General features: G+C 48.8%; 1 protein-coding gene across 1 annotated transcript; it reads right to left on the reverse strand.

Annotated features, from left to right (window-relative positions):
* Positions 1 to 373: 373 nt before the first annotated feature.
* On the reverse strand, positions 374 to 12083 carry MYD88 (MYD88 innate immune signal transduction adaptor). The gene is made up of 5 exons (XM_033009669.2): positions 11497 to 12083; positions 6678 to 6809; positions 4773 to 4953; positions 3628 to 3719; positions 374 to 1625 (listed from the first exon to the last, which is right to left on the reverse strand). The coding sequence occupies exons 1-5, from the start codon at positions 11819 to 11821 to the stop codon at positions 1471 to 1473; spliced, it is 885 nt and encodes a 294-aa protein (XP_032865560.2). The 5' UTR covers positions 11822 to 12083; the 3' UTR covers positions 374 to 1470.
* Between the last annotated feature and the right edge of the window lie 1332 nt (positions 12084 to 13415).

Below are 13415 nucleotides of genomic sequence, written 5' to 3' on the forward strand. Positions count from 1 at the left end.
ACGGCAGCAGTTATATTTGTAGGAGGGACTGAAAAAACACCCAGCCTGGTGGGCCTATCCAAAAATGGCCCCCGACTCTAAGGTGAGGCGCGTGAACAAGCTTCGGGGTGTTCAGGTCCAGGGCTGGCTACTGGGCCAGGAGGAACCAGCAACGGCGCGGGGACAGGACTGCACAGCACCCCTGGTAAGGGAGCGCTCATTGATCAGGGTGGGCTAGGGGAAGGGGGGAGCACACATTTCTGTCTGCACCTCAGCCCTGGTAATGCTTTAAATCAAATCCTAAAAAAATAAAAAAATGAAATCACATGCAGATGCAACCATAAAAAGGTAAACTAGTAAAACATTAAGCTGTAAAATCAACACGAGTCAGTGCTGAAGTAATGAACAAAGTGGCAGAGTTCAAGCAAGTGCAGATACATAAGCAAGACTCTTCTCTTTGCAATTTAGAAAGTAAATATTTACTGTAATTTACTGTAAATCTATTTAATACACTAAAAGGTTGCTTTAAAATGCTCCTTTGGGCAGAACTCTTGCCCCCCCACACCCAAGCACAGAGAACTGGTAAGATCCACTCGTTACTCTGCAGGTTTCAAGGCCAAGTCTGACAAGCTGAGCATATCAGTGTTGCTCCCAGCCTTAGTCACAGAAATACGTTAATGATCATCATGGTTAACTAAAATATGCTCTTTCTTATAAATGTAACATTAGCTTTTATATTTTAAACAGCTCAGCTGACAATTTAATACACTCTTTTAAACTTAAGTTCAGTATTTATCCCTCTACCTTTGAGGCATCCCAAAAGCTGATGTGTTTTGGAAGGCTCTTACAGGTAAAACAATTTAAGATTTGGACCCACTTAGGTGCACAGCTCTGTTCCTGCTCACGTCTGAGCAACAGCAGCCTGTGCTTTGTATAGTAAGGACTTTCACTGAAAATCTGTATTTTAAGACTGAATTTATACTAAGGGAAGGCTCTATTGTAAACATTTGATAAGGTCTGGGAATATAAAATCCTGGTATAAGGTCACTTAATCAAATGTGACCTGAACAGAGACAGACATGACCAACACAGGACAAGCGTTTTGAAAATAATAGGAAGTATTTGTTTAAGAAATCCTGCAGTTTGAGGCTCTGAGGTCTTACTAGGTGCTTACAACAGAGCTTTCCTGCATTAGACACTCAGTCTTTAAATGTATATTTTCAGTATTTTCAGTGAAAGTGCTTACTACACAAAATCCTGGATGCTGTTGTTCGCTGACTGGAACAGGAACACCCACACCGTTGCTTTATTTCCCTTCCAAGTTAGGAAAAAGTGGTGGAGAAAATTCTCTGCTCCTGGTCGCGGTCTCCAAACACCGATTGCAAGGATCCAGGTTCTGGAGGTGTAAAAGACCCTGCACGAACGACACCACGGTCCGACGGCAGAGCCAGGACGGATTACACAAGGGCGCCTCGCTCTCAGGACTTTGCATCACGGCAGCATGAGGGATTTTGCCAGTCTCATCCAGAACCACTTTTTGGTGCAAGGATTGGTATAATCACAAATTGTAATGAACCGTAAGATACTTGGAAACTCGTTCTTCATGGTTTTGCACTTGACTGGGATCAGCCGTTTGAGACGAGCACCTGAAAGACAGGTCACACAGGCAGAGGATTACACAGAGCCACAGTCAGATCCTGTATCCATTTTCTCCACACGCATCACAAGATCCAGCCTTGCTCCTGATCGTGTGTCATCAAATTGTAACACAACGACCTCTCACCCTGGAGAGCAAGTTGCTGAATCCCAAGCCCTCTGCTAAGAACATTTCACTCAAATACGTAGCAGGACCCCGTCCTGCACGTGTAGGGCAGCTTGTGCTGATGGGAATGATAAAGGCCTAATGAACTGCAGACATAAAAACAGAGCACAGGTTCTTGTGGAATGCAAACAGGAATATACAGTCCTGACTACTTCCAGGTGTGTATGAAGAGAAAATTGAGAGACTAAGCTGCTTCTAGATGGTCACTTTGCTGGGTTACCTCCAGTTCTTTTACTTCCTATCCTGATTTATTCAGGCCGCAGATGTTACTCAATAAGGGGCTGCAAGGAATCCCTCTGCTAACACAAACTGCTTTTTTTGAGGCATGCACAAGATGAGACAACTCTCCCTGTGATTGCTGCTGCTTGAAGGAGCAGCTCTTCTAAAGAGAAGCCTCTCCCCTTATCCTCCACAGGGATACCCGCCACCAGTTAAACTGTGCTGCCCAGTGCAAGTGATGACACTGAGACTTGGATGAGGCAAATAACCCCGATTTCGTAACTGCAGCAGCTGCTTAAGTAACCTGTGGAGCTCCCAGAACTCACCACAAAATCCTTCTGTGTGTTATTTACCCCACGCAAACAAGTAACTCTGTGATTTCTGTAAGCCTGTACTTACACGCATGTTTTTACCAGTAGAGCTCAGGTCATTACACACGGACAGGCAATTCTTTTCCTGTTCTTCTGATGAAAGGTATGATGCTAAGAAAGAACTGGTGAAGAACTAAATGGACTTTGCTACAGATCTCGATGAGAGGGGGCTGATGCAACATGCTAGGGGTGTTCAATATGAAATTATTGTTTCAAGATGGAGCTAATTCCTAGCTCTGCCACTGGCTTCGGTTTGGGATAACTGAGTGTATCTGACCTGCTTCCAGTTTAACCTCTGGCATGTCATTTGTAATACCACATCAGACGCCTCATCCAGAAAAGAGACTTTACATGCAGACACTCCTACTGACACTACACATCCTCCACACTATTAGGCTGTGCTGCACGCACTCCCCAGCAACATACGCGAGTGCAAGGATAACTAGTGGTCAGAGAAAAGCAATCTGAACAGACTTAACAGAAGTAAATTGGTGGCTTTTCAGCTCAGAACAAAGTATGAAACAGATTCTTCCAGTCCAAGTTGAACATTCATTCCATATCTTGTTTACCTATCCACAATACTCAAGATCTCTGCAAAAAGCTGCGTGTTCCTTACCTGCTACCCTATTCCCAGCAATTACTCACACCCTGAATTTATTATAATACTTTTCTCTTTAGCAGCATATTTCCCGTAGGGATCTCGAAGCACTTCACAAGCCTGACGTGCCGCTACAGCATCTCTGAAGTGGGCAGCGTTAGCCCACCTGACAGCTGGAGCGCTGAAGCACAGACAGCTCAGCTCCTCGCTCAGTCATGCAGAAGGTCAGTGGCAGGGTAAGGAACCAAGTCCAGGTCCCTGCCTGCACAACAAAATTACAAAGCCACTATTAGTTGTAGTGGCTGCCTCTAATAGCGACAAATCTGTTTGCTTAGTGAAGGGAGTTACACCCAGGACAAGCCCCGTGCCTGGGTGGGCTTTTCACACACATGAAACCTGTCAGTGGTGAGAACGTGGGTCTGAGACCGAGTTACCAGTTCTGTAACTATCAGCTCTTTATTTTCTCCTTTTTTCAAGCGTATTTATCTAATCTGTTGAAACACATCTGAGATTACCCCTCAATTCTGCATTTCTGCAGTGCCCAATAGTACAGCACTGATCTCAGCTGGAGATGCTACTGTAATGAAACTTACAATGTTGATACGCGATGTTTAAATGGGATATTTGTGAGATCTTACCTGGAGAGAGACTAAGAGCAAATTTGGTCTGAAAATCACATTCATCACTTTCCAGATAATCATCTGAAATGACAACCACCATCCTCCGACACCTGAAGATGAAGCAGTCAGGGGAGAAAAAAATAAGATGTCAACAGAGATGCTTCTCCTTCTCGCTGGCAGAAGCATGTATTCCTCTGAATTGCTCCGGTGGAGAAATGGATGTGCCAGCTGTGTTCCAGCAGGAATTAACTACAGAGCAAGGACTACTGACAGATAGCTACGTTACACACTAAAACCTGATTACAGATACACCCATACACCAAAAAATGAGGAAACAGAAAGTCCAGATTGCCTGTGCAATCATTATTTGATCCTCAGCCTACATACAATGCCATCATAATTCTCTGCTTACATGCTGCCTTTACTGAGTGTAACCACTACCTTGTAATATTAGAATGAACTGGACAGAGCTTTACTGTTCTCATATTACTGTGAATTCACCTGGTTTCGTAAAGTTGAGCTTTATTCTCCAATTTGTTGCTTTCATTCATACGAAGTGCCTGGTTGTAAACTACATATTAGGCTCTTTATGGAAGGCTACGCCGTACAACAGCCAGGACAGTGAGGCTTTGTGAAGGTCTCTGTTAACACCAAGCTACCTCCCTCTCACAGGCTGATCTTTAAAACCCCAACACCTGCATTGGGATTTTTCACTCCCTATCTGGGGACTTGCTTTCATGTCCCACAGCTCCCACCGCGGCCGAGTCCCACACAGGTCTGAAGGATCCTTGAAGCCAGTGCCAGGGCCAGCACCAGTGCTGTCCCCCTCGAACTTCCCACTCTGGGGTGGAGCCAACTCAGCCTGGAGCTGTATTCACTTCCAGATCACCTCCAAGGATGTGACTGCAAGATATTCCAGCCAAAGAAAAGGGATCAAACGTAAGCAGCATCACTACAGAGGCATCTCCCTTGTGAACATAATGAAGCGACGTGTTTGGGAATGCTCGAATCTTCCTTCTTGAGCCAAGAGCGTAAAACAAACCCCGTAAAGACATCCTTGTGGATTTTTACTGCTTCACTGGCACCACGCTGCAGACATCATGGTAAAACAAACATAACGTTCCATTACACTCAGCTGTCCCAAACAGCCACGGTTCACTTACCTCCTTTCTATAAGTTCTCCGCTGATGGACCACACACATGTTCCTGGCAAGACATCCCGATCAAATACACAGAGCTTCAGTTTGAACTCTGTTTGTTCCAGCTCCCTGATCATCTCCTGGACAAACTGAAGGTCTTTCTGACAGTAGCAGATGAAGGCATCAAACATCTCTGCTCTGTTCCCTGAAACCGTTAAAAATTTAACTTCATTTATAGTAAAAGACGACAGCTAACTCCTGTAGTGAACTTTCACAGACTTTGACTCAGAATCAAGAGGTTGACAGACAAGCTCTGACCAAACTTGTGAATGTAATTTAACGTTTTCCCAGCCCGGGTACCCTTCAGCCCAGGCTCCTGTCCCTAATAGGGCTGGCAGGAGGTAACACACGTCTGTGCCTTGAAGGCTTTGGTTCACAGCCCAGGCTATTCACATAAACCCCCATTTGCTGGCAGTGGTTAGGGAAGTGTAGCTGAGATGCAGACGTGCAAAATCTTCAGTAACACCCAGCTACAGGGAGCGGGGGGAGACAGAGGCTGGGAAGAGCTGGAGGGAGCAGAGTAGCACACAGGATGCAACTCAGAGCCCTGATGCTCTGGGATTTCACTGCGAGTTCTGCATCTAAAATGTCCTCGTGGCTCTGGGAACCAGTTCTCTAGTTCAGGTCACAGAAGTGCAAACTTCCCAACCAAAACCTTCCTGCAGGCCCTTCACCCAGCAATGTCCTGAAAGCCGCTGTCTACTGAGCTACAAGGGAGGCCTTGAAATTTAGAAACTGCAATTTTTATGGCTAAGATGTCAAACTTGGGTACCTGAAGTCATATCCTAAGTGAATGGCCCTGTTTCCCAAAGGTGTTAACAGCTGGCAGCTCTTGCTTATTTAGCACTTACCCAAACACTGAAGTGCTGTATTTTAAAGGCAATGTCCCTTGTAATTAAGTGCCTTGGTACTGCCGGACAGTTTCCCACCGTTATTTTTTTTCCATATCAATGTCACTACATATATTTTCAAGTTTTTATGCCAGTTAAAGCCTACCACAGTGAAAAAATAGGTCAGGCTCTAAAAGCTGCTGGGAAAAGTAGGAACCCGGCAGGCAGATCCAGCTCAAGAAGCATCCAGTCAAGCAGAAGGGTAACTGTCTGCCAGGTCAATCAGACCCAGGGTACTGCTTTAGGGACACGGTGCTAACGTGGGGGACGCGCCAGGCAACGCCGCCATGTACAAACATGGACATTTTTGGGGGGGGGGTTAACGATGCCCCCCCACGTACAGCAAAGGTGCCCACCCAAAATCGGAGTAGCCAGGGGAGCGTCTGAAGGGGTGAGCTGGCACGGCTCCGGGCAGCCTCGGCTGCTGCTCCGTCTGCCACTGAACTTCCTAAGATGCCGGCCCCGCAGCCCGCCGCTGCGCACGCAGCCCGGCCCGGCACGCGCAGGCAGAGCACACACACACAGAGGGAACTGCGCTTCCTCTCCCCCGCGCCTCGCTCCGCTTCCTTTTTATTCAAGGTGGTTAAATCTGCCGAAGGCAGGGCAGCACGGCCAAGCCGTCAGCTCTGACATCCTTCCCCCCGCCTTGCCTTCCAGCCCACGGTGCTTTCGGCAGCTGCCGCTCTGTGCCTGGCTGTGCTAAGGGACACGTTTCTGGGAAGTCTCCTCCCGTGCACGTCCAGCGGGCTCGGTGCCAGCCCGCTTCTGGGTACGGCGTTCCCCAGGGTTGCTTTTCCTCTCTGCCCGAGGGAACAGGAAAAATTAAAATGCCTGAAAAAGCATTCCGGCCTAGGCTGTGAAAAGTCACGGGGAGTAATAAAAGCAAACAGGTCTTCTGCACGTCTCATGGGGGATCTGCTACAGCTGAAGGCAATTCCAACACGAGGTATTGGGCAGCAACGTAGTCACAGGCGCTTACCGTAGGGATCGTCCCTGGTGGTGATGCCCATCAGTTCCGACGTCCTCGGCACGCTGCTGTCTACTGCTGGCACTTGAAGCGGCTGGTCGGCCTGCTCCTGCTTCCTCTGTAAGTACTTCTTACAGTCCTCCTCTGCAAAAACACACAACCAACGCAAGAGGCGCCTGTGATGGTGGTTTTACACCGCTGGTGTTCTTTAAAACAGGAACAGCTATTTCATGGATCAGGGAAATCAGAGGGAAACACCCTGTCTGGTTTTTTTTGGTACCTAAAATTTCTCACGCTCCTTTTTGAACCTCTAGATGCTGCCTCTACCACCTTCTCTAGCAACTGATCCCTGAAGCTCACTCTTGCTTTTTAAATAAGTATTTTCTTTTATTCATTTTAAACCAACCTCCTCCAATTGTCCTTAGTTCTAATATATCCAAGCAGACTTGTAACAGTATGTATCACGCACATAACAGGTCTCAACTCTACTGTCTGCTCTCACTATTATGCATTTTAGAGTATTTAAAATCACAAAATAATTGGGGAGGGGGAGTTTCTCCATTAGAAGTCTTCATAATATCTCAGTAATAGTAACTGTGGACACACACTAGCTGATTCACACCACCGGCCTTTGTCAGCCAGAACTGCAGGTGATGATGAGCACACTGACTCACCACATGCAGGAGGACCGTATGGAATTCGACGGAGCCCCTAAAACAGGCTTTACCTTGTGCAACAGCTAGTGGAGACCCTCTCCATCGCAGGCAGAGTGAGTGTGTGCCTCCCTGCTGGGGTAACTGAAGGGCAAGCAGGCCTGTCACATGCACTGCTGTGAACTTCCCAAACAGGGCAGTGATGGACACAGACCTATTGCAAACAGGTTTTTGTTTAAAAATGAACAATAAATATAAATGTTAAGTCTTTGGAGAAGAGACAAGAAACCCTGCAGCCTCTGCTGCTCTGCAATATGCAATCACAGAAGAACTTGAAAGTAAAAGGAGATTCGAAAACAGGAATTAGCAAAAAGATTACACTCCCTAGGAAGTTCTCTTTTGCTTAAGATTTAAAAAACCCCAGCAAGTGTCAATCAGAAAAGTACTGATCACTCAGAGGGTTGGGCTGGCACAGCTAGAGGGATCACGGGTACCAGAGCAGCAGCAGCAGCAGCAGAGTGAAGGGTTTCCCGGCGGGGCAGGATGCGGGCAGCGGCCCGGTAAGCACTGCTGTGGCACAGCTCCCGTCAGCAACGAGCAGGTCTGCAGGCGGCCCAGCTCCCGAACCCCACCCTCTGCTTCTATCTCATAGTTTGGCATCTCGTCGCTGGATTATCCCCAGTCTACTAAAGTGTCAGATCTGATCAAAGCTTTTCCTGAAGCTGAGGCATTCCCAGTCTGGCTCTCTCTTCCCCCCTTCCTCCCCAGTGCTGCAGCAGAGAGAAGAACCAGCCGCATTCTTTACCAGCCAGAAAATTCAGATTTCAGGTCTTTCCTTACTAAAGCACAAACTCATGTCCCACCTCTCTGCCAGCTGCCTGTTGCCATGAAGCGTGCACGCTTCGTGTCATGTGAGTCAGTGTCTTTGAAATCACGATTAAAGGCACTTTGAATTGACCAACAGTTCAGGAGTTCCACGGGAAGGACTGGCACACAGGCACTACCTTACGTGTGCCCTGGTGCCCTGGGTAGCCAGGTTCACAATCCGAAATATTGCTGAATAGGCAAGAACAAGCTATTATTTAAAGGCATACTAATACTAGTGCACAGTACAAAATAGTTCATTTTAAGTGTCTCTCCTCCAGGTCTTCTCTCCTTGTTTCTCCCAGCTGCACACGTGGCATGTATGCTGCCCTGACCTGTGTTTTTCTAGACTGGTGCCCAGAGCCCATCACCCCACCGCACACAGCTCACACACATTCTCATTAACACAAGTGTTCTCCTGATTCACCCAGCCAAGCCTACGCACGCGGTTTTGACAGCATCATGCTGTAACCCCAGACCTCGCTTATCCCTACAGGATAAACCTGAGAGCTGGGCACAGCTTTCAAAGCAAAACACCGGAGCCTCTTCGTTTTACTGGGCATCCTATCACACCGAAACTGCCAGTAGATCCAGTGAACCCGCAGGGATGAAGGACATTCACTAATTTGGGATGGATTAGTCCCCCAGATGGAAGCAGTGCCTGACTGTACAGGTGAACAAGAGCTACCGAGGGTAAGAGATGACTTTGCAGGCCTATAAAGAAAAAGGATTGCAAACCAACACAACAAAGTAGCATGAAACTCCTCCAAGCTAAGTTGTCCCACTCCAGCCAGCATCTAACACAGCACTGGCTTTACATTCCTCCAACGGTCGAACAAAAGCCTGAAGTATTGGAAAGAAAGAATGAAAACATGGCACCTAAAGTACAAAATGATCAGCACAATGAGAAGAGACCCAGTAACTGTCAAGCAGGAAAGCAGAACTTTTATAACAGGCCAGGAGGAAACAAAAATCATTGAGTTTCATCAGGGAAGAGTTATCACAAACATACCAAACCAAATAGCTTCACATCCCTAAATGAAATAAGCTGCTGAGAACCATCACAGTTAGGGCAGATCAGGTGGGAGGGAAAAGCTGCGTCCTGCAAGTGTCTGTACTCCAGACAGTGTAACAGAGGAGATGCTAAATACATCCTCACTGTATAGAGCAGCCAAAAGCAGAGCTACTCGAGGCTGTATGAGACACTGATTTTTAGCATTCTAAGCATAGCCAGGAGAGGAGCGTGCACCGAGAGGACAGGGAACTGATTCCACAGTAGAAACCACAAACCAAACACATCCTCTGGAGTGGGACAGCTGTGTCCCGAGGGAACCTGGCTCATTTGCCCACACAAAGGCATCGGGTGTCACCTGAGAGATCCCAGCGTCCAGGACATCCGTTATGGGCTAGCAGGTACGACACGGGGACCTGCAAGTGACCCGTGTCCATCGGGAGGTAGAGGCCCTGTGAGATACCCTGACGCCTCGCAAGTGACTTGAGATGCCTTTGTGCGGGCAGCCGAATCGTGCCCCAGATCTGCACCTCCTATGATGAAAATACAGACCGCAAAAACCTCAGTACTCATGTCCTCTGATTCTGAGCTGAATCCCACTGCATGAGTCCTAGTGGCGTACACAAAGATGCCCCCGGCATCAGGCAATGCCGTGCGTAAGAGTGCACACAACCGTTCATTTGCCTTCCTCTTGTGAGGGTAAATATCTTCTGCATGAGCTCGGAGTGCTAGCAACAGGTAACAGGCCCTGGCTGCAATCCTCAGCCAAAAGTAATAAAAGAAAGGAATGGCCGTGCTGGGTCAAGGCTGAGTGTCCATCTGTCCCCAGCAGTGCTCAAAAATAGATGCCTAGGGGAGAACATTAAAAATAAAATAAGCATAAAGTGATATTTTCCTAAAATAATAGATCTTTTAAGTATAATCTACAATCTATTTTTGTAATGTATCTTTTGGACAATTTGCAATTAAGGAATTTCCTGAGCCAGAGACAATATTTTTGTTTTGAATAGCCCTCAGTGGGTTTTTCTTCCAAGAATTTATCTGTCTCCTCTTATCAGCGTGACCCATCACCCGGCTAAACTTGTGACTTTCCTGAAGCTCAGGTTCCTCCCACTCATTCTGCTGTTGTCTATTCAGGCTCTGACAAAGACCAGCCGCCACATTCCCTTCCAGGGCGCCAGCTCCTGAATTCAGGGCCAGAAGAAGCCTAAGTGATGCCCAGCGTTTTTGTCAAGTCCCAGCTCTCTCGCACAGCTGGAAGCTTCTGCTATTTGTTATGAACCTCTGATCGGTGGATTGTGGAGCACACTGATTTTTTTTTGTCTTTCCCAATACCGAGTTTTCAGAGCGCATCCTTGAGTAGAAAGAATCACCGGAGTATGGGAAAGTCCTCCGCTGCTCCTTGGTCAGGTTGCTTGCATAGATGAATTGCTACATCTTCACTTATCTCCATGAGTAACAGGAAATGAGATTTGTTATTTCTTCATCACTAACCCAGTAAGCTATTATACAACACTTCAGTTGAGTCTCTGGCTTTGGAAATCCTTTGGCAATGAACTTCCTCTTCTGGTGACAGCTGGCTTCCCTCTAAATTTCTGTGATCGTGAAGAATACAAAGAGTCTACAAAGAACAAGTTTTCAAAACAGCACTAGGACCTGCGTGCTTCTCACTGACCTATCTCAATCTTCTTCAGTTTGCAAGGAAACTTTTTTCCCTTCCATTATCCAGTTCATTATTTCTCCCTTCCATTAACCAGTTCCACACTCCCCTCCTCTCTCCCTGCAAATACCTTCCTATCACACTAGAACCACACTTCAGCATTTGCACACTGCCTGTGCAAGCTGTCTCCTGGCTGACCCGGCCCAACGTGTCCTCTGACGCGCAGAAACTTTGTTATTGAAGGTTTGGGATTAAGACGGGGCTCCAGATGACTTCGCAGGGTTTATGGTTAGTAGAAAGAGAGTGAGCTTCTCCCTCCTCTGCTGGAAGCCGCGTGAGGCTGCTGTGAAAACACGGAGAAGGTCGCCCCACCGCCTGGGAAGACTTCCTGCTCGGGTGGGTTGGTTTTTTTTTTTTGGTGAACATCACCCAACCCCAGCACCAGCAGCACCCCCCCCCCCGCCCTCCCTCCCTTAAGGAAGCCCCGAGTTTAGCCGCGGCAGAGGGCGGCGGGAGCCGGGGGGACACCGCGTCCCCGGGAGAGCCCCGAGCCCACGGCAGCCCCACGGAGGAAGGGGCAGGCACCCGCGGAAGAGCGGGGGGCGCGCGTGGGGCTGTGCGGGGTCCCCCGCCGCGCCTCACCCATGCTGCCGGCCAGGTCGAGGAGCACGTCGTGGCGGCCCAGCCGGCGCAGGAGGTCGAGGAGGCGGCCGACGGTGGCCCCGCCGGGGCAGCGGCACTGCCAGTCCTCCAGCAGCGCGGCGGTGGGGTCGGGCCGCGCCTCCAGCCGCCGGATCTCCAGGTACTCGCAGCCCAGCTCCTCGGCCAGCGCCGTCCAGTCGTTCGCCGCCGCCGCCGCCCGCGGGTTGAGGTAGAGGCCGAGCCGGCGCCTCACGCCGTAGTTCAGCGCCGCCATGGGCACGGCGTGGAGATCCGGCCCCCCCGGGCCCGCCGGCTCCGCGGCCATGGCTCCGGCTCCTTCCTCCCCTCACCGCCGCCCTTTCGCTTCCCGCCTCGCCCCGCCTCGCCGCCCGCCCCTCAGGCGCGCGGGGGCCGCGCTTTTCCCGCCGCCCGGCTGGTTTCGGCAGCAGCGGCCGTTCGCCCAGCGGTACCGCGGCTCCGCTCCCTCTGATACGGGGCCTGGATCGGAACAGGGGGTGTAAGGGTTAATATGGGAATAGCAAGAAGGGGATGACAAGGGAAATAGTCGAGATAAGAGTTTGCTTAGATCGCACAAGATAGATAGTGCTGTGTTTGTGTTGCTCGACCACTATCTCCTGTTTAAGTAAAAAGCCTCCTCCACCCCTGAGTAAGTGAAGATGTTTGTGTTGCTCGACCACTATCTCTTGTTTAAGTAAAAAGCCTCCTCCACCCCTGAGTAAGTGAAGATTACCCCACAACCGGCACAAACCTGCTCTGCGGGTCCAGGGGGGTGACAGAGACTGCGCAGGAATTTGGGGTGAAAAGTTAAGCACTGAGGAAGAGGAGATACTTCCTCCCACGACCACCGCCCAGCCCTTCACGACCCCTGCCCAGGACCAAAGGAACTCACTGTGCAGACTCAACTGGGAGGAGATCATGGAAATGCTAATTTTAATACGAAGCGGGGATAGGTGATGCATATGTATAGGCGTATTGCGAAATATTATGAATATGTAATCATTTGCTCTATAAATCTAAGGCAACGGTGCCACATGGCAGCACACACATTAGGAGGAGTGATCCCCTGTGTGCCCAGCGCTGAAGAAACATACCTACTTTACAATCTATCAGATTGTGGAGTCTGTTTTCCGCACGTCACCTCCTCACCGGAACCGTGGGGCAGCCCCGCGCAGGGACACGCGGGACCCACGGCGTGGGTTAGGGGAGACGCTTCCTCCACGCAGTGCTGTCCCTAATGCTGCTTCCCCCCCCAAACCCCCCCCCCCCCCCCCCATTGCAGTTACCTTAATAAAATAGCTTGACTCCTAGAATATTTAGTTCAGAACATGATTTTGATTTTTAAATGGAGTTATAGCAGCTATGACAATATAAAGCACAGGGCGGCCCTCAGGAACAGGTGGCTGGTATGGTGTGTGCCTTGAACACTGTAAGAATTGTTCCCGTCTTGGAATTAAGACAATGGGTACTGGTTATGGACCTTGAGTCAAAACAATGGGTACCAAAAGATACTGGGTTTGGTTTGGAGGATCAGCCACAGGCGCAAGGATGGGGTTCAATCAGCGGGCACGATGAGGAAGACGATTGACTGACACGAGAGAACCCCTGTCCAACATAACCACGCATGCGTTAGAGACATCTGCATATGATAATGATTTCCAGGAAATAACATGAATATGCTGATCATTACCCTCCCCTCATTCTACTCAAATCAATCAGTAAAGATGACCAATGATTTCTGTAGAATGGGAATATAGGTAAGGTGAGGTAACTGAAAGCCAATCATTATTAAGGTCAAATTAAACTTTATGAATTTTGTGGATCTTATGTAACCACAACTCTGCTGAAAAAGTGTATAAATATGTTGAGCTTTGTACCTGTTGGTGAACGCGTCTTTAGTG

The sequence above is a fragment of the Tyto alba genome, unplaced genomic scaffold (genome assembly GCF_018691265.1).
Source record: "Tyto alba isolate M040663 unplaced genomic scaffold, T.alba_DEE_v4.0 Super-Scaffold_38, whole genome shotgun sequence".
NCBI lineage: Eukaryota > Metazoa > Chordata > Aves > Strigiformes > Tytonidae > Tyto > Tyto alba.

Bases quoted from the DNA above. Each gene is read 5' to 3' on its own strand.
- MYD88 (XM_033009669.2), bottom strand. From the start codon at position 11,821: ATGGCCGCGGAGCCGGCGGGCCCGGGGGGGCCGGATCTCCACGCCGTG. The intron at 3,720-4,772 runs GTAAGTGAACCG...CTTCATCTTCAG, and splicing joins GGAGAACTTATAGAAAGGAG to GTGTCGGAGGATGGTGGTTG. The intron at 1,626-3,627 runs GTAAGATCTCAC...CCTGTCTTTCAG, and splicing joins TGCTCTTAGTCTCTCTCCAG to GTGCTCGTCTCAAACGGCTG.